Source organism: Thalassophryne amazonica, chromosome 16 (genome assembly GCF_902500255.1).
Source record: "Thalassophryne amazonica chromosome 16, fThaAma1.1, whole genome shotgun sequence".
NCBI classification, from domain to species: domain Eukaryota; kingdom Metazoa; phylum Chordata; class Actinopteri; order Batrachoidiformes; family Batrachoididae; genus Thalassophryne; species Thalassophryne amazonica.
Window position 1 is genome coordinate 18,826,044 of NC_047118.1, and position 22,402 is coordinate 18,848,445.

Sequence of the window (22,402 nt, forward strand, 5' to 3'; positions counted from 1 at the left end):
ACTCCGCTGTCTGATCCCCTTAAGGATTAGGTCTTGGATGATGGTCAGAGTTGGTGAAATAGAATTGGAAATACAAACACAAGAGATCAATGTCGATCCTATTACAATCTGGTAATTAAATCGCGAAGTGCGTGGACAGGTGAACATGGAGGTCAACAACAACTAACACAGAGGGATCTCCAAAATAAGAGCACTAATGACAACATATCAACATAACACAGAGGGAAAATAATAACAATAAATATCTTAAACCAGTCCCCAACTACTGATTTGTGGCCCAGACTGACAGTGATTCCAGAAATGAAGAAATTGGGCCCAGAATAAACACCAGAATAAAGTGTCTGTCATAATATATACACCAGGCTAGTGCCAAATATAAGCAATGTTGAAGCCCCATGACACAAGAAATACTGGGCATGCTCACAATGGGACTGTGTGCAGTCCATGTGCTAATGTCTGTGTGTTGTTATGACAAGACTGTGAATCTGTCATCCCTCCCATCTCCCTCATCACCTGCTTGGAAGACATCCGGAGCTGGATGAGCAGGAACTTCCTGAAACTCAATGGCAATAAAACCGAGGCCCTGCTCATCGGCTCCAAATCCACCCTCACCAAATCACAATGCACCCCAGCTGCACCCATCACCATAGACGGATTCCATGTACCCTTCTCTCCTCAAGTCAAAAGTCTCGGTGTCATTTTGGACAGCACCCTCTCATTTGCACCGCATATTCAAAACATCATCTGGACTGCATTCTTCCACCTCTGCAACATTTCCAGACTCCGCCCATCCCTGTCCCAATCCAGCAACGAAATTCAGTGGATGAAACGAAATTAACAGACTGCAACTCATCCAGCACTCGGCTGCCCGGATCATCACCCACGCCAAATCATCTGATCACATCACCCGTGTTGTCATCCAACTTCACTGGCTCCCTGTACAATGCCGCATCCACGATAAAAACCTTCTCCTCACCTACAAAGCTCTCCACAACCTAGCCCCCACTTACCTCTCTGATCTCCTGCATGAGTACACTCCCTCCCGCACTCTCCGCTCAACCTCTGCTGGTCTGTTTACCATTCCCACCTCACACCTCAGTACCATGGGTGCCCGGGCCTTTAGCTGCTCAGCACCCAGACTCTGGAACCCCCCCCCACACACACACACACGACAATCAAATTCCATCATGTCATTCAAATCCCAACTCAAAACCCATCTGTTCAAACTGGCATATGACCTCTAACTATTGACTGTCACTTGTTATTAAGATGATGTTTTGTTTTAATAACATTTGCGATCTTTTATGCTTTTACTTTTTGTAAGGTGACCTTGGGTGATTTGAAAAGCACCTCCAAAGAAAATATATTATTAATATGCATATGCCGCGGACATGAATGAGTGAAGATCGTCAGCATCTCACCATGTCATTTATGTCCTTCAGACTTTATTTTGAGTAAATGCTTCAGCATTAGCATAGCAAAAACCTTTCAACCCCCCCAGACCCCTGCCTTTTTACACATTTTTCTTTATTTGCTCCTCACATGCCTGGAAAAGCTGCTCGCCATCTAACCATGTCCTTTAGGTCCTTCAGACTTTTTTCAGTAGAATGGTTCTTGGGAGCATGACTAAAGCCTTTCGGCTTCGGGGGGGGGGGGTTCTGCCCCCATACCCCCACCTTTTTAAGCATTTTTCTGTTTTTGCTTTTCAGCTGACCCCCCTAATTACAGCGCTCTTACCCCCTGCCACTTTAAGCATTTTTTTTAAATGTAGCTATAAATTATTATTCAAAGTTTTCAGCTAGTTTACAGTAGGGCTGTACAATATGGCCAAATTATCACATCTCAATATTGTCATATACTGTAAATTGTCATGTAAATGTCACTTATATACATGATGTCCATATTCTTGAGCCGCTTAGGTGGGTAGAGAGAGTTCCCATGGGATAAAAAAGCTTTTCAACATACCATCCCTGGTTCTCAAGAACAGGCACCTAAGTGGCTCTACTCTCTCTCTCTCTCTCTCTCTATTTTAAAGATATCCCGGTGTACCTTAGTAAACACTAGTTCCACCTTAGATTTGGAATGTATAAACCTTACTGAATTTTCATATCAATATGATATACGATAATGACTATGATTTGACACAAAGTGCAGCAACAGTGAAAATTAAACATTCTTAAAACAGTAATAATACCACACTCATTTTGCACTCATCATAAGGTTAGGATACTGTGCCCTCCAAAAGTATTGGAACACTTGGAATTTCACACATTTTAACTTGTTCATGCCATTTTAAATACAAGAAAAACAAAAAATAGAGAATAAAAATTTCTAAAATTATCTTCCTCAAACTCAAACTGAAAGCAAATCTCTAAACCTTGATAAAACCTGTAAATAATCAGTTTTATTGCCAGTCGTGAGATGGAAACAGGATAAGTGATAAGACTGATAAATAAGAATGGTGACAAAGGTCAGTTTCAGTTTGTAACAGGGGTCAAAAGTTAAAGTTGTTCCATTCATTTTGCTCCAGCTGTATTTGTGCTGAATTTGATGCTTGTATCACCATTTGAAGGATTGTTTCAGTTATCTGCTGCACGAATAAGCCAACACGAACCAACTGTTGTCCGTTAGTTTAAACATGTTTGCACTCTTAAACAGCTAACAGACAGATGTGGCAACATGATTAAAGGAGAAATGCTGCTTTTAACAACCTGGACCTCATTTCTGGCATAAAATACGGTCGTTTACTCACCAATATGTTTGGTGTGATTAGAAGACCATAGTTCAAACGACGTGTTAGTTCAAATCTGAAGCAAACATTTTTCTTCTACTACTATGGTGGATTAGAACTTTTTGTGGTACACAGCACAAATTACTGGACAAGAGGAACCTAGCAGTCAATGTGACACTGATTTGAAAATGCAGCTCTTTCAACCAGGCGTGTGGTGCCATGACATGTCAGTCATCTGGCCAATCAGATTTCAGAGTCCACCCACCCGGAAACTGAACATTCTTTGAATGTTCATTGAACGTTTGCATGAGAACATTTGCAAACATGGCATGAACATCATATGAACAAAGAATGACAGCTGTTTGCATGCGAACATTCAATGAACATTATACAAACATTCACAAACATGTGAAAAGTTGAACATTACATGTCCTCATTCTTTGTTCATATGATGTTCGTGCAATGTTCCTGCTCAATATATCTACAATTTTTTTGTGATTTTTCCTATTGAGAACTAAAAATGACGTAAAACAAACTTTATAAATGTTTTAAAATTCAACAGGTTTTATTCAAGTAGTAACTTGCAATGTATTCATGGAATTCACATAAAATCAATAATGCAGAAAGTTTTGAAATCACTTACAGATTTAATGATGGAATTCATCTTTACGGAATTAAACATGCTCAAAAATAAAAAAAAGCACATAAAATGAAAAATGTTCAACTTTACAAAAGATTTCTTACATGGCATACCACCGACACTACTCCAAAAGATGTTCAGACAAAAGAATAAATCTTCGAGAAATAATAATGAAACCTAAAAAAATTCATCTATTGATCTACAACCAACTACACATTTTAGGAGCAAAAATAAATTCAGCTTACATCGACATACAGTTAATAATACTACACAAAACTGTGGACAGTTTTAAAACAAACACTCAAATTCCCTGAGAAAATTCCTATGAAATAATATAAAGTTTTTAATCACAGATTTGAAGACTCAGTATGACAGTCAGATACGACAATGCAACTTGCTGAACACACATTTTCAAGAGCGAAACTGCAGTTTAACACAGACATTACAATCAATAAATTTCCTGAGGAAATTCACATGACAAAACACTAAGTTTTTGTCACATAGAAGTATGACAGTCAGATACGACAATATAATTGAACACAATTTTTAAAGCAAAATTGAACAGTTTTAACAGAAACACATTACAATAAATATACAAAAATAATAAAAAAAATTATTTAATTAATGTTTGATCACCAGAGAAAAAGTTTCTCCGGAAGTAAAATAAAATTATCAAAAATATTCCATGTACAAGGCAAATCTCTAATATATTCGCCTCTGTATGTTTATATTGGTGTTGTAGGATAAACTCAATGACATTTTAATGGCATCCAAAGGAGATCATGCGTGTGCACATGCATGAGCTTCTGAAAAATGTGGGAGTTACCATCGACTGCAGGATGTGTGTGCACACTGATGTCTGCGAGATGTCTTGTGTTATCAGGTTGTGAAAACAGCGTTTTCCTTTTTTGAAGTGTTTTTCGGTAGCTTTTACATAATATATGATAGACATGTTAGATTTACACGGAAATTAATGTGTTTTGTAGCGGATTCTGCCATGTTGCATTAGCAGCCAGAGAGAGAGACAAGACGTCACGGTGCCTCTGTACTGTGACTGGGTGTCACCCCCCCCCCAAAAAAAAAGACAGATTTGCAAGATTGTTAGTTTCGCAAACCTGTAATCTGGGTCAGGAAGAAGTTCAGGATGGTCCCGTCTATAATTCTTTTGCTTGGATAGGACATCTTCGGATTATGGCACAATTGTAGAAATGATGATTGTGATATTTATTGCAGCCTCCATAACATCTAAATTTGTGGCACGTCCCTGTCAAGGCTGCCTTTGATGGTTCCTGACTTGTCTTGACTGCTGAAGCACTGCCAAAGATAAACGGGAGCCGTGGCGTACAAGCAGCCCCTGACAATGCTTGTTACCGTATTCTTCCCTTGTTCCATTCCAGGGGTGTATGCAGTCAAGGCATTGATTAGGGCATTCCTCTGGTGCCTGGCTCACTTGTCCACGCCATCAAGTCTGTCATTAGCACTCTTGAGCTGCAAGTTGAACATTTCCATTGTTAGTCATAAGCAATTATATATACTTTCCTGTTCAGATACTGTATAATTTGAGCGGCATGGTCATAACTGTTATTCAACTCAACTCCTTATTGGACAGGCCCTATATTTTTAACAAGCTGTTTATTTGCTTGCAGAATTTTTCTCAGGTTAGTGATCAGCGAGGTATACCACACAGGTGAAAGCAGGTCAGACAAAAATGATTAATCCTCTGTATCCAACACTATTTGTGTAAAGGGCCTTTCACACCGCATGCTTGGAAGTGTCAGAGGCATCACAAATCAGTCTAAAAAGCATTATTTTCAATGAAACACGTAGCTTTTTACAGGCGTTAGAAGTGTTGCATCAAAAGCTGAGCTAAACAGATGCTTCTACCAGAAGTGTGCGCATTCCTGCTTGTCAACAGACTGACGTTCAAAGTTCAACCCAATCCAACTTTTGGCGCTCTGAACTGTGACAAAGCTTTGCACTGTCCAATAGAAACGTGTTGGGTCCAAACATGGAAGACTCGTGGAAGAAACCATTGATCTCTACAAAACAGAAACGTGTCACAGGACTGCTCATTTATACAGAGCAGTTTTCTGAAGAAAAATCCTTGCAAATGTTTTTTAACCCAAAATAGACGGATCGGGGCAGCATCTGCAGTGATGTGGTCGCTGTATCGGACCGTCGTGGTGAAGAGAGAGCTGAGTAGGGGGGCAAAGCTCTTGATTTACCGATCGATCTACGTTCCGATCCTCACTTATGGTCATGAGATTTGGCTCATGACTGAAAGAACGAGATCGCGAGTACAAGTGGCCGAGATGAGTTTCCTCTGCAGGGTGGCTGGGCGCTCCCTTAGAGATAGGGTGAGGAGCTCGGTCACTCGGGAGGAGCTCGGAGTCGAGCCGCTGCTCCTCCACGTCGAAAGAAGTCAGTTGAGGTGGCTCGGGCATTTTTTCCGGATGCCCCCTGGACGCCAACCTGGAGAGGTGTTCCGGGCATGTCCCACTGAGAGGAGGCCCTGGGGAAGACCCAGGACACGCTAGAGGGACTACATCTCGTGGCTGGCTTGGGAATGCCTTGGGGTTCCCCCAGAGGAGCTGGGGGAGGTGTGTGTGGATCGGGAGGTCTGGGCGGCTTTGCTTGAGCTGCTGCCCCCACGACCCGACTCCGGATAAAGCGGAAGAAAATGGATGGATGGAAATTAATTTGATTGTGAAATCAAATTGCTATATTAAAGCTTTTTCTTGGTTCATCGACACATATACAACATGGCGATCATTCAGCTTTCCTCTGGAAAAAAAAAAATCAAAATCTCCACCCCTGCTGCATGCGTCGTGTCAGGGTGTAGGGAGGCGTTGACACAACATGACTGACGACACATTGGGAGTTGTTGCCTGACACGTATAAAGCATGCAATGTGAAAGGCCCTTTAGTTACTAGTTTCCATAAATACAGCAAAAAAGGCAAAACTTTATTGAAGTGAAGAGGATCTAACAAACAGAAAACACATTAACTCACTTCGAGTGACTTTAGTGGAAGCCCCATTACTTCCAGGCACTGCTTGTAATTGGCTCAAGCACACACGTCTGGTTTAGCTGGCCAACCTTCGGATAATCGTGTCAGCAGCGTCCACATTGTTCTCTCGCCTGGTATGTCTGGGAGCCGACACTTTCAGGGATGGTCCAAGGATGTAGTGCATCAACTTTGTCATTCAGCTGTTCGATACTGTGAATGATGTCATTCTGCTTCTCCTGGAACACAAAATGTATATAGATCCACATGTTACAACCTTAATACAGAAGTTCCCACTTTTTTATTAAATCCTATGCTTCACAAATGATTAAGCCAATGCTGCTGACCTTTCATCATGAGCACGGACAAATCTGTGAATGAACTGAGTGATGAAAGTGAGCTATGGAAAAAAAAAACTTGAAAGATCTTGAAAAGGCCCTGGTGGTTGTCCCCCAGAAAAATGTGAAATCTCAAATATATTCTGGTGCTTACTCAGGTCTATTCCAAAAGAATCTCAAAAAATAAATTTTTTTGTTGGCACAGGTCAGTTTTTCCACCTCAGATAAGGTGGAAACCTCAGTAGTACAGCATAGAAGTCCTTCTGTTTCAAGTGTATGGTACCACAGACAGTATGCACACACTATGCAAATGAAACATTATGCAAGGGACACAGAATTTTTTATATAAGAAATTCTGAAACTTTATATCAGCAATAAATAAATATGTTTGAGTAACAGGGCCTGTAAATTATTTCTTTAAGGAAGGAAAGTTAGCATATACAACTTCATTACTGACAGATTTTACTCTATTTTCAAATTATATCCCAAATAGAACAGAGTATTTCTTGCCTGAAATGTTTGAATATTTTGCTTGCTGAACATGAATTTTAGAATCTACTGGCACAAGACACTATACAATCTTATTTAACCATTATAGTACAAACCTCGGGATAATCGGGCTGATGTGAATCAACTGCAGGCACACACTCAACCCACTGATCAGATGGAGGATTCACTGATTCAACAACTCTTATGGCAGCCGGCATGGTTGCTGTTGGGTGGGGGGGGGGGACAATAATCCAAAAATATTATCACAAGCTTATCTTCATAAAGTCTCTTTCTGGGCACTGACATTACTTAAATTTCAAATGCGTCAACACCTAATAAAAGAGAGTATATATTTTAGTCATGTTTTAGTCAAAATATTAATTAGGCCTGTGCCTCTCTGTGGCTAACGTTAGCTCTGTGCTAGTCAAAAATGTGTTGGTTTGGTTCCTATTAATCTATGGCTGGCATAATCAAGCTTCAAGCAAGTTTTGTTATTTCTGGCTAAAACAAATTTGTGCTCACACCAGGTTCCGTTACCTTCTTTTGATATTCACAGCGTCGTTATCACGGCACAAAGGCCCAGCCATTTGAAGCTAGCTGCTACCTCATGGGTAGCAATGTGGTGGTTCTTTGTGAGGAATCCCAGTCGACGAGCGTCCAGCATTAGTCTCCTCTTCTGCTCTCAGTGGTCTCTTAATCACAGTATAGAAACTGAACAGGCAAATTAATTTGTGGAACACAAACGTCTATTTGCTAAAACATAACGGAGTTGAGTGCTGTAACTCAGCTAAGTCTTCTTCTTCTGCTCTGTTAAACAGCGGGTTTTAACCCAACTCGGTGCACTACTGCCACCAACTGGTGCGTGAGCAGCACTGCAAGCAACTGTGAAGCAGCAAGGATATTGTTAACAAAATAATTTAATAGTAAATAGATCTATGTACACAAACTACTTTAAATAAAATGAATTCATTTGAATTGTATCCTCTGATAATGTTGGTCAAACATGTTTTAAAATAAAGCACTATAGTGTTTCAGACGTTCTGACCAAATTATTACAGTGGGACGTCTGGATAAAACGCCATTGCAATCTGTTTCCAAAAAAAAAACATATTTTGGTAGCTGACAATCACAGTCTGTAGTGATGTAAATTATTTTGCAAAAATTAATATTCCAATTAACAGAGTGCATGTTTATGCAAGTTGCACCAAGACATGTTTCGGCGTTAGCTCTGTCATTTTATTACAGTAATCTTGAAATTATACAGTATATTCAGTAGGCCTGAATAAATAATAAATCGACAAATTCTTGGTTACCATGGTAGAGTGCTTAAATTATTTCCTATTGTTCATTCTACCTATGTTTGCACACATAATTTAAATGGAGTCCAACATTAACTTTCTGTATGCTGTAAATGATATTTAATGTTTTCCTATAATGTGAAATTTTATATATATATATATATATATATATATATATATATATATATATATATATATATATATATATATATATATATATATATATATATATATATATATATATATACACACACACACACACACATACACACTTTTATTTAGAGGCAAGCTTTACACATACAACATGAACATTATGTGAATGTTGAACATTAAGCATACATTCTATGAACATTTCATTGATTTTTGCAAATGTTTCCTTACATGTTTGTCTAATGTCTGCTTCCATGCAAACATTAGACAAACATCACAAACATTATATGAATGTTCGCAAACTTGCTGAACAGTAAATGAACATTCTATGAATGTTCAGTTGATGTTCGCAAATTTTTGCCTCCATGCAAACATTAGACAAACATCACAAACATTACATGAACGTTCACAATCTTGCTGAACAGTAAACAAACATTCTATGAACATTTGTTTGATGTTTGCAAATGTTCGCTTCCGGGTGGGCAGTGAAACCCCGACCTCCACTCTAGCTCCACCCATGGCAGGAAGTGTTCAACATTTCCTGTTTCACTGTGACTGAGAATTCGGCACTTCCTGTTTGAGTGTGATCTTGCCACTGAGTTCCCGCGAGATTCCATGGGATCTCGTCTGTCAATCCAGGAAGTGTTTCACATTTCCACAGCATGTCTTTTTCCTGATTCTCTCCCCTCAGCCCCAACCAGTCCCAGCAGAAGACTGCCCCTCCCTGAGCCTGGTTCTGCTGGAGGTTTCTTCCTGTTAAAAGGGAGTTTTTCCTTCTCACTGTCGCCAAGTGCTTGCTCACAGGGGGTCGTTTTGACCGTTGGGTAATTATTGTATGGCTTTTGCCTTATAATATAAAGCACCTTGGGGCAACTGTTTGTTGTGATTTGGTGCTATATAAATAAAATTGATTTGATTTTGATTTGATTTGAACATTTACTGTGGACTTGAATTTTGGCACTTCCTGTTTAGGACGCCCTGTACCATGAGTGAGCTTTGCGCCGCTGCGCGACGCTTCGCTCATACTATTGTTATCATCTGAAAATTGTCTGCTGCTGAAGAGTGCAGCATGGAATTTTGGAGGATTATACTTTTGGAAGACACACACACACACACACACACTGACTGCTCCACTGTGCTTGCACAGCGCTCCGCTACCCAGTTTGGCCATTTTCACTCTGCTGCAAAGAAATCACTCACCACTCGCTTTACAAATAACAAAATCTGCATTGTATATTAATTTTAGTTTCTACTGATGCTTGGCATCAAAATAATTGCACTTCTCAATCCATATTCAGGCGGACATTATTTATTTCAAGAAGCACATACAAAATAATAACAAAGCCATCTGAAATAATCACAAACTCATCTGTACAAATAAAACGGAGACATGGTGTATGCGGTCTGGTACTGGTTTGGTATGAAACACATGCTCCAAACAGCCTATGCACTAATCTTCATCAGGATTTTACCATAGCGATGAGTGGAGCTGTGCACCTCAGCACATTGCCACTGTGCATCTCACCAATGCCACTGTGTGCCTTGCCACAGTGCCGCTGTGTGCTTCATGGTGTAGTTGTGTGTCTCATGGAGCTCCTCTACACAAAACTAAGCTCCCCTACTGCACACTGCTGTGCACAATCACTGCCTGCTCTGTCAATGAAATCGGTCTGCTCCAGAATGGAAAATGATCTACATTGTACTTTAATTTCAGATTTAAATTATAACCTGGCATCAAAATGACTGACCAGCCAAAACAACATTCAAGGAGAAATGATTTATTTCCAGACGTACTAACAAAATACAAATCAAAATCATCTATAAAATTAAAATAAAAAATGAATATTACCCATTCTCTGCCCAGATTACATCCGATTATTCACTTTTGTGGCTCACAATGTCTCACAAGTCACAACATCATGATTTTTTAACATGTTTAAAATTTTCCTGATTGGTCACTTCGTTGTATAACACTGTGATTATTCCCGATTACACCCCTGTCACATCTTGACAATTTAGCCAGCGTATGCCGAGTGTATAAAAATGCTGGTGTACTCTGACGTACGTCTAATAAGTTATGGGTAAGTTTTGTATACATTAAGAGCACACTGATATACATCATAATATGGTGAGTATGTCCAAACATTTTGGGCTTGCACAATATTTTTGACATATGCCAGCATATTTCTCATATGTCCCGTGTATGCGAGACATAAGTTGTAGGTACATTATGCAATTGTTGACGCATATTTCGTGTAAGTTCCTGTACAAAGTATGTCCATTGACTAAATGGAAAACTGAAAGCTGCAGTTCAGACTGTTACAAATGTTAAAACCATTCACACATGGAGTAAATATAAAGTCTCAATCTACCTGTTCATTTCAGTTGGATTCATCATCACAGCCCGATGAAAACTTATCCACATAAAGCGTCCTGATTTTGGAAAACGTCTGAAAATACTTTAGTTCCCTGTCATGGCTGAAGAAACGTAGTGTTTTAAAATAAGTCCCTCTGTGTTTTGTGAGTTTCTCAGCCTGAAACAGAGAACACCAGCGCTTTGTGCCACAACAAGACAAATAACTTATTTTAAAAGTTGAATGAGTCACAACGCCTCATTTATTCACATCAGTGTTAACCAGAGACATCAGTCAGCTCTTCAGCATAATGCACACAATAAAAATAAATCTCATGATCCACCAAGGCTAAAATAAAATAAAATTTTAAAAATCTTAAATTACTCTGTTTGGCCTCCGTGTGGATGGGAGAGGCCGCGCGTGCTCGATGACCTGCTTGCCAATATTTACGTGTTCTGCCTGCCAAATAAAAGGGTTCTGCCTGTGGTGGAAACCAAACCAGACTTAACTGTTACAACCCATACCTTAACCTCCTGGAACCTGGCACCTAGGACTTCCTATGACCTGGCACCTAGGACCTCCTATGACCTGGCACCTAGGACCTCCTAGGACATGGCACCTAGGACCTCCTAGGACATGGCACCTAGGACCTTCTAGGACCTGTTATTTCTTCCCCCAGTTCTTTCTGTAACACTGACCCTTACAAAGTATAAACTCGAACTATTCCACACTTTTATATTTAATCAAAGTCACAGCAAAAATAATCAGGCCTGGGCCCTGCAAGAATTTCTCTTACAGACAAGATCCGCTCTTACAGAACCCAGAACAATGGATACAAGCAGTTTTTATACAGGATTACATATGTGTGACAGAAGCGGACCTTATTTCGCAAAATTCTTCTCTTATTGGCTCCCCGTGGGCATTCAAGGGAGGTCCATCCCCCTGCCCCAGGCGTGCGCAATAACGGGAGACATATGATTTATAATTGTAACCTAACTGTCTTTATCCTACGTGGTACAAACTGGTTAAATCCAGTTCTACATGCACATACCAAGAGAGAACAAAGGAAAATGAGGATAAAAATGAAACTAAAAGTATAACCCTAAATAAAATAACTACCTTAATACCAAAACAAGTACAGAAAACTAACAAAGAAAACCATAATTCAACACAGAAATATATCTAACAATACTGTGCAGTACCAACCCGGACCACTTGGTGGAAACAGGGCTGTCAGCAAACGCTAGCTAAATTGTCAAGGTGTGATAGCTGCATAACATATTTGATGTATCCAGTGTATTCTGTGCATGTTTCATACGTCTGCATACACTGGCTAAATCATCAAGGTGTGACAGGGCCAAACACACATGTTCATGCCTCAGTTGAATATCTGATTGTTTCTTTGTTTGTTTTTAGCAAAAAAAATGTACACAGTCAGATGTTGGAAACTGGCAATAGGAGACCGGCTTTAGAATGAAAACAGAAAAAAAACAAAACAAGAATACAGGACTGGAGCCAGACACGACTCATGTCACTGCCTCTGATCAATGGTGATTTGAATAGGTTTGGACCAAAATTTAAGCACCTCTTTCCTGGCCTAAGGCCTGCCTCTCTACCAAATTTGATTTGAATTGGTTAATGTATTTTTGAGATATCATAGTAGCAAACAACCAAATAAATAAACACACAGCAAAAATGAATCAACATCCTTAGTGAAGTTAATGGTTTATAAATGGCTTTTGAATTGAGTTTAGCTCAATATAGCATATATTGTAGTCAAAATGATTTAAAGTGTTCCGAAGCCTGATTAGCTTGAATTTAAATTAATTCAAAGCAGATAGGAAGTGTTTTCATACTGGTTTTGAATGGTTGTGAAGCAAACGAAACTGGTTTTGAGTAGCTGCCAAAAACCCTTCCAACATTATATTTTCTTTTTGGGAAAGAAATGTGTGGCTCTGCATTTGAGCTCCAGGATCTGTCTCTGTTGATTGCTTTCTTCCACTTCAAAGGCTAAACAAATCATCTGTAATAGCAAAATAATTGACAGGAGAATCTCACTGAAATTCAGTGAATGTCATTAAAGAAAATCTTAAAATTTCACGCAGTTAGTACCTGTACCTTCTTCATAGCTACACAACATTTCCAATCATCCACTTCTTAGAAACTCTTTTTTTTTTTCCATTGTGAAAGGAACATTCAAAAAATTGACTTCAAACTAGACGCATACAAACTCCAACACTCCATTTACTTCCAGATCTGAACCTAGCATCCTTCCTACCCTGGAGGTCAGTGACAGATGGGATCAGGCAGAACATCACTCAGAACAGCTCTCCTCCTCCCATCATCCAAAAACATATGAGCTGTCTACGCTGCAGCCTCCGTCTCTCCCCATCACTCAGTCGCCAATCAGCATCATTAGTCTTAATTTGACTCTCACGCCAACATATGCATGATTCACGCTTGGATGAAGCACCGCTTTCGCATGCATGTCTACCTCCATCATCCCTCTCTGACCAACTCAACACAGCCCTTTAGATAAAAATCTTGCAGATCCATCTGGATACCAAACTCTGGCATTCTGCTCCCGTTGCCATCAGATATAAATGCATGAACATTAAGGAACACACACGTCTCAGAAGCTTCAGTCACACACGGGGAGCCGTACTCACGCTGACTATCTTCTCCGAGGTGCCCCCTCTGGAGACGGCGGTCCCGTTGAGCCCCACCAGAGAGGGCAGAGTCTGAGACATCCAGTTTGTCACCATGGCCATAGTGCTGAGCACCGCCCCAATCTTCAGCATGGGAACGCTCATGTTTGCTTCCTGTGGGGGGGCCCCTTGCTCAAACGTCCCTAAAGCCAACCCTGCCCTGCCCTTCCCTGCAGATGTTCTCCCGTCAGGCTCACTCAGCTCTGCTTGCACGGGGATCAGACAGCCTCGGCGGGGAAACCAACCGATCAGCCGGTCAGTGGCAGAGCAGCCCTAGAGCTGGTGGAGCAGCAGACTCAGACGCCCCTGGCTCAGTGAAAAGCACAGCCACAGAGCGGTTCGAGGAGAGCAGCTCGCATTCAACAGCATCACGCTGGAGTCTTTCCTCTCAGAGTGACTGCCTCTGCCTCACCCCTCCTCTCTGCCTCTCTCTCTCTCTCTCTCCTCCTCACTCTCTCTCCCTCACTTGCCCCTCTCCCCTCTTCAAGATTCCTTGCTGTGCATGCATCTATCCATTCCTCCCTCTGTCTTTCTATGGTTAGTTGACATTTGGCTGTTCTTCTGTGAGTCACGTCGTGCTGTGGGTGTGTGCATGCACATCTTTTGAGTGATTCCTGAGGGCTGATCGGTGCTTTATGTTCAGTGGCGTGGTGTTGTGGGTGCAGCGGCAGACAGTCCTGCGGCATCCACATCATCCCCCTGTCACTGCTGCGTGAGTTCTGAGGGTGCATATGGATTTGTGGGTAGGTTATAAGAGTTGGCCAGGGGCTCGTGTTGGTGGTGGCGGTGGGTGGGGGGCAGTGAACATGGGCAGGGGACATGGCAGGGTATTAAGATAGATAGATAGACCTTTATTGTCCCTAGGGGGAGATTTGTTTTCACAGCAACTGTCACATAAAAACACATATAGACACAGAACACACATACAAATGACAAGTGATCAGGACATGTTATAAACTGTTTAAAACTGGTATGGCAGAAGGGACAAAGCTTTTACTAAAGCGTGCCCGCTTCCACTTCAGAGTTCTGTACCTGCAACCAGAGGGCAGCAGGCAGAAGTAACAGTAGAGAGGATGATCAGAGTCTGTGCTGGTTGTCCGGGCCATGCGTATGACTGCCTTATTGTTGAGTTGTGAGAGGTCCGTGGTGGGCAAGCTGATCATTCTGGATGCTGTGTGAGTGACCTTAATAAGTTTATTTCTGTTGGTGATGGAGAGCATATTGAAGTAACAAGGTGAGCAGTACAGAAGGATGGGTTGAATGATACTCAGTGTTGCCAGATGTACGATAATTATCCTATTTGTACGATAGTTTTGCCCTCTGTACGATGTACAATCAATAATGGGAAAAAATCCAAAATGTACGATAATTTCAGTTGGTTGCCCAAAAACGCATTTCTCTCTGACACCCAAGAATCATTTTGCAGGCGTTGCACTCAGACGGCATCAAAGACACACCACACACAGGGCTGCTGCTAGCTTTGGCCGGCCCGGGGACAAAGTCATTTGAAAGCCCGCCCCCTCTCCATACAAAGTAATGAGTTCCCAATTCTCGGCCCTGCCCCTCCCTCCCTGGGCCAGAGACAACTGACCTGTAATGTAGACTGTTTTGGCTGGACATGCGCACATACGTAGCTTAGCCCACCCCCGTCACCATTGGAAAAAAAAAAAGCCACACAAAAAAAAACGCTAAAATAGCTACGTTGTATGCGTTTTGTTTGTGTACGATAATTTCTCCCAAAATACGATAATTTTGAGGTTTTGGTACGATAGTTGCATATTTCCTATCTGGCAACACTGATGATACTGGAGTATAACAATAACAGGAGTTTTGGGATGACAGAGAGGGCACGGAGCTTACGAAGGATATGGAATCTTTGCTGGGAACATTTATAGATGTCAATGACATGTTGATCAAAGGTGAGCTTATTGTCCAGTATGAGTCCGAGATATTTGAAATGATTGACACGCTCAACTGTTTTGTTATGAATGTTAATGGGGCCCAAGTCCGACGTGTGTGACTGAGTATGAATCAGTAGCTCCTTAGTCTTGTCCACATTAAGCTCCAAGAAGTTATCCGAGCACCACTTAGTGAAGTGGGTAACAGACTGATGGAAGGGGATTATGGAGTTACTGTCCTTGAGAAGAGCAAGAATGGCTGCGTCATCGTATTTAAAATATGTAGTTGCGGGTGAGGGGCTGGTGCAGTCGTTAACACGGCAAGTTTCAGATGTTCCTGCCCGCGGCTGCTCGCGACAACTCATCCGTCATTCTATTTCATGACACTTCCAGGAAACAAAAGTGAAGCGCACGCTTTTACAGTAACTCTACTCTGCCCGAGGCATAACCACATCCCCAAACTCAGTAATCCTCTGTCTTGACACGCAACCCTTAAATCTACTTGTACATCAACTGAAGAGCACTTGTATTAAATGCGACAGACTGCCATTTGAAATGGATTGCATTTCGTTAGCTCCTTTCCATCAAAGTGCTTTATAATGATGCCTCACATTCACCCATTCACACACTGATGCCAGGTGCCGCCATGCAATGTGCAACAGGTGCAACTCCACCACTAAGTTACAGTTGCTTAAATCCTTGTTGAATATCAGTTTTATTCCCCAAACCTGAATACAAAAGCTACATTTACAAATGTTTCAAAAAATTAAATCCATACTTTATTGGTTTTCAAGCCAACACAGCATCACAGATGTCTTCCAGTCCCGTAATTTCTGCCAAATGTTGTCGTAGTTTCCTATTCTTGGGGGGGGAGTTACTTAAAGCTAGTGTGTAGGATTAAGGGGTGTTTATTCACATAAATGGAACATACCATTCATAATCTGTTCATATCATATCATTAATTACCTTAGGTAATGAACCAGTCAGTTTTCATAACCTCAGAATGAGCCTTTCATATCTATGTGGGAACAGGACCCTTCCCCGCCATGTTGGTACAGTAGCATTTTGCATTTTACAGCAACATCAGAAGGCTGAAGGAAAAAAGAAGGAATCAGTGGTTGATCCCCCTTACATGGCATCCCCCTTACAAAATCACAAAATCTTACCCAGTTTATTTGGATAATTTCAAGTCAAAATATCTAATTATACTTAATCTAAGATGAAATCACTGAACATTTCAAATTTAAGTAAGACCAACTTTCTCATTTTTAGGTAAATACTTCTTAAAAATTTTTGTGAAGTGAAAATGTCTTGAAAACATGTTTTGAGTCATTTCTAAGATAAAACAACTACACTCTAAAAATGAACTGCTGTCTCAATGACAAAAATTGATGTAACAATTTGCATAGATTTTTTTAAAAGTTATTTCAACTTTCAACTGAGTTAATGTCACAACACTTCTCTAGCCATGTTGAAATAACTTTAGTTAAGTTGAAATAACTTTAAAAAATCTATGCAAATTGTTACATCAATTTTCCTTGTTGAGACAGCGGTTAATTTTTTTAGAGTGCATAAGCTTTTTAGGTTAGTGTTCTTAATGAAAGATATAATTCTTCCTAATACTAGTAAATAAAATAAAGTTCAAGACGTGCTTTCAAGAAATCGCAAATGAATTTTCACTTGTTGCAATGGGAGGGTTTTTTTTTTTTTTGCATTACAGTATGTTTATCCCACATATAAATGTCAGACCTGTAAATATCCTTTGTCTTTTTACAAACAACAATGCAAAAACAATTACTTCCTTGCATTAAGGTAATATTTAAAATGGGATATGCTCCATTACATTTTTTGTTACATAGTCTTAAACCCCTTGTCAGATAATGAACGATGAATAATGAGCCACGTGGTATAAATTTTTTTTTGTGCGAGCCAAGTTATTCAAGAAACGTGGGAGAATAGTGGCTCTTAGAGGCAGATTATTCGGCTAACGAGGCTCATCTCTGAGCGTGGCGTGAATTTTGTGAAGTTCAAAATTTAGCAAAAGTAGCGTGTTGTGATTTGTGTACGAGGTACTACGAGGACAAACGAGGATGTTAGAGGCGTGTTTGTGGTGAGTATGAGGCTGTTAGAGGCCCATTATCCAAGTACCTGGTGGCTGCGAGGTCAGGACAGGCTGCCTGCAACAGAGGAGGTTCCACTCTCAGAAAGCCCTTGTAGCATTTAAAAAATTTGTTCCCTGCAATTCCTTCAGAAGAACATCGTATAAGTGGCGCATTATTCGAATAAACACTGACAAATCCATACGTGGCTCATCATTCACGGCTTTATTATTCAGTTTGACCAGGGCTTAAGTTACAAGCGTAGGCGAACTTCATGCAAGATCAGCCTGACCTTTACAAGTTTTATCTGAGCTTTCAGTCAGGTGGAATAAGGCAGCACTTCTGTCATGTCCTGTTTGGAAGCTGACAAGACCTTTGGAAATGAAAGAAAATGTCAAGTAATCTATTTCAAGCAACATTTAAATTCAACATAGATACAGTATTTTTGGGAGAGACAGAAAGAGAAGGAAGAAGTGTCTGCTTCAGCTACACTTCAGCTACAGTCATGCAAAATCATGTCTGCAGCATTGTGTGAACTTGTCACCGTGTTATTTAAGTTTTAGAATTCTCTTTATACATTTCTGTGCAGAAACTCTCTCTCTCTCTCTCTCTCTCTCTCTCTCTCTCTCTCTCTCTCTCTCTCTCTCTCTCTGTCTCTCTCTCACAGACCCCATTCACTGCGTACCAAGTTTAACAATCTCCTTTGTTCTCTTTTTATTTGTTGCAAGACAACACAAAAATTGTTTCCACTTGGTTGTGTGGGTTGTTAATTTATTTAAGTATGTGACTGCTGTGAAACATTCAGAAAGTAACAGTTCACTTCTCTGATTTTGTATATTTCTGTGTGGAAAAGCTCCCCCCCCCTTTCTCTCAGACCCCATTCACTGCATATCTCACTTGTCCACCTCCCTTAAACTCTCTTCCTTTTGCTGCTAAATTCATATAAACTCCTTTCTGCTGGGTTTTGTGGAGCGATGACCATGATATTTTAGTTTTGACTGTAACCACTATAATATGGTCAGAAAGTAAAGATCTAATTTAGTACATTTTGCTGCCTAGAAACAGTGTCTCGCTCACAAACAATCACAATCTAATCTAATCCAGAATCCACTGACCATCTAGTGGGAGGCAGACACATCTATTGGGTATTACATGGGTGAAGAAAAATGTTTTTGACTGATGTGAAAACTTTCGTCTTCATTATAAACTTTGTCAATCTGATGACTTACAAGATGATAGCATGCAGTGGATCCTGAAAGTATTCACAGCTCTTCACGTTTTCCACATTTCATTATGTTACAGCTTTATTCCAAAATGGATGAAATAAATTTTTTCCCCTCAAATTTCTACACACAATACCCCATAATGACAATGTTAAAGTTTGGGCTTTTTTCCTTTTTTTTTGCAAACTTACTAAAAAAAAAAAACAAAAAACACTAAGATCACATGTCCATAAGTATTCAGCCTTTGCCATGAAGCTCAAAATTGAGTTCAGGTACATCCTGTTTTCACTGATCATCCTTGAGATGTTTCTATAGCTTAACTGGAGTCCACCTGGAGAAAATTCAGTTGATTGGATGTGATTTGGAAAGGCACACACCTGTCTACATATAAGCACCCACAGCTGACAGTGCATGTCAGAGCACAAACCAAGCATGAAGTCAAAGGAAGTCAAAGGGATTGTCTTGAGGCACAAATCTGGGGAAAAGTACAGAAACCTTTCTGCTGCTTTGAAGGTCCCATTGAGCACAGTGGCCTCCATCATCCATAAATGGAAGATGTTCAGTCCACCAGGACCCTTCTTAGAGCTGGCCGCCCATCTAAACTGAGCAATCGGAGGAGAAGGGTGTTAGTCAGGGAGGTGACCATGAACCCGATGGTGACTCTGTCAGAGCTCCAGCATTCCTCTGTGGAGAGAGGAGAACCTTCCAGAAGGACAGCCATCTCTGCAGCAATCCACCAATCAGTTCTGTATGTAGAGTGGCCAGGTGGAAGCCACTCCTTAGTAAAAGGCACATGGCAGCCCAGCTGAGGTTTGCCAAAAGAGACCTGAAGGACTCTCAGACCATGAGAATCAAAAGTCCCTGGTCTGATTAGTCAAAGATTGAGCTCTTTGGTGTGAATGCCAGGTGTCATGTGTGGAGGAAACCAGGCACCATCGCTACAGTGAAGCATGGTGGTGGCAGCATCATGCTGTGGGGATGTTTTCAGCAGCAGGAACTGGGAGACTAGTCAGGATTGAGGGAAAGATGAATGCAGCAATGTACAGAGACATCCAGGATGAAAACCTGCTCTTGACCTCAGACTGGGGCGACGGTTCAACTTTCAGCAGGACAATGACTCTAAGCACACTGCCAAGATATCAAAGGAGTGGCTCCAGGACAACTCTGTGAAATGTCCTTGTGTGGTCCACCCAGAACCCAGATCTGAATCCAATTGAACATCTCTGGAGAGATCTGAAAACTGGCTGTGCACCGACACTCCCCATCCAACCTGATGGAGCTTGAGAGGTGCTGCAAAGAGGAATGGGCAAAACTGCCCAAAGATAGGTGCACCAAGCTTTTGACATCATATTCAAGAAGACTTGAGGCTGTAATTGCTGCCAAAGATGCATCACCAAAGTATTGAGTAAAGGGTGTGAATACTTATATATATGCAATTTTAGTTTTTTTTTTTTTTTTTAATATTTGCAAAAGATGCCAAAAGAAAAACCATGTTGTCATTATGGGGTGTTGTGAGTAGATTTTTTTTTTTTTTTTTGTGGGGTAATTTACTTCATTTTGGAAGAAGGCTGTAACATAACAAAATATGGAAAAAGTGAAGCACTGTGAATGCTTATAAATTTGTTTTTGACTTAACAACCTGGAGGAAATGGACTTATTTATTTCTATCTATTCCTTCACCATCTACGCGTATCTATCACATGCATAGTCTTATCCAAAGTCTATGAAAATCTTCCAATTATTTTCATGTTGCTTCAACAGCTCTAAAGTTAAGCTGGGTTTCGAAAAAAGCAGTGCAGTCTAAACCTAACAAATTCAACTCTTGCTGCAGTTCACATTTTTCTGCTGGGGGGGGGGCTTCTTGTTAGTGTTCCTGCTTGATGTGCAGGATCACAGGCAGTGCCATTTCACACTCTAAACATCCACACATAACGCTGACAGAAAGACCGGCTCAGACAAAATGATCGGGTCATCTTCATTTCTGGCTCGCTCCCTGGCCTGCTGACTGAATCATTTTGTCAGCTGTGGATGGGCCAGCCTCCCCAGCCAGTCGCAGCGGGTGACTGATACTGGCTCCTGTGTGTGGGGAGTGCTCTGTGAAGCAATATGAGAAGAGACAGCTTTCTGAGCTCCATCCAAAAAATGTCAAACCTCCTCAGGTCATCTCCTGGCAGCCATTTCCTACTTTTGTAGCAACACTGGCACCATGTGGACCTAAGTGTTATTACCTCCAACAGAGCAGCACAGATGCTGTTCAGAATGTCTGCTGCCAGAAAGCTTTGCTTTACTGAGAAAAGTGCATGTGGCACTGCTTAAAAATCACACTGTTTACATCTCATTTAAATGATTTACAATGACCAATTATATGCAGGTAAACACATGAATCTGAGTCCAAAATGCACCAGTACATCAATATATTTCGTTATTTCCAACTAATTTAAGTTTTGTGTGAATGTTGACCTGTAAAAAATGTAATATTCTTATTTTTTTAAGGTGGTAAAGGCTTTGTGTTTGCATCACATATTTTCTGCATGTGATGAAACAGCATTCTTGATGTCCACAAGGTGGCAGCAAACACTTAAAGATGGATATGGAAATGTTTTTCGTTATTTGAGCTGAAATCTGAGCTCTGAAAAAAGAATGCATGATTTGTGCTTATTTGATGTGGCCTTAAATATTATTCAGCTCATGCACAAAATAATTCACAATAAGTAGAACTATATATATTAACTGCTCATATTTTCTTGCTGTTATTCTTTCACGATAGTGTAATAATACATGGTGCAACACTAGAATTACATGAAATTCTGCAGAGGCCATTTGTGCAACTTATTATTGTTATTGTTATTATTAAACAGTCAGTCTGCTATGATCCTGCTAGATCTCAAAAGTTAATCAGGGTGGGTCCTGGTTAATACTCAGATGGGAGACCTCTCTAAAAGACCAAGGGGTGTGTGTGTTTCTCCGGGTAAAACTGGAGTTGCCTCACAAAGGGCACCCGGTGTATAAACATGCCAATTCCCAGTGCAGATCTGTACTGGATCTGCTGTGGTGAAAAGAACATTATTTATATGAAAACAGCCCAAACACTCTTGATCACATAACACTGTTTTAGCACCTTCAGCTGTTATTGTTCCTTTATGTACTTAGCTACAGGGATTGATAATGAGGTGTTGCTCCTGAAGAGCAGACTAAAGTGACCAAATTTAACAATGCACTGTAACAATTCTTCAATATTATCAGGTGTTTGCAGGCACAGTCCATGTGCACCCATATTCTTGTCATCAGCCAATTCATTTCCAAAACTGCAACGGTGGGCATGAAGCTAAAAGCCTGCTGACGTAAAATCATAAAATAACATATTTTATAACACTACTTTACTTGCTGTTTTAGATGTGACGTATGTCACAGAAGTCCATGTATGCAGTCCTGTTTGCTATCAGACTTGCCCATTGACTCGGATATTGT

General features: G+C 40.6%; 1 protein-coding gene across 2 annotated transcripts in view; it reads right to left on the reverse strand.

Annotated features, from left to right (window-relative positions):
- The window catches only part of olfm2a (olfactomedin 2a), a 190,047-nt gene that overhangs the window by 103,163 nt on the left and 64,482 nt on the right, over positions 1 to 22,402 (reverse strand). The window contains exon 1 of one of the 2 annotated variants that reach the window (XM_034190001.1): positions 13,676 to 13,916. The exons of the other annotated variant lie outside the window; for it this stretch is intronic. Coding sequence (XP_034045892.1) covers positions 13,676 to 13,819 — 144 coding nt within the window. The 5' untranslated portion in view covers positions 13,820 to 13,916. Of the gene's footprint in view, positions 1 to 13,675; positions 13,917 to 22,402 lie in introns of those variants that run through there. 2 annotated transcript variants of the gene reach the window in all.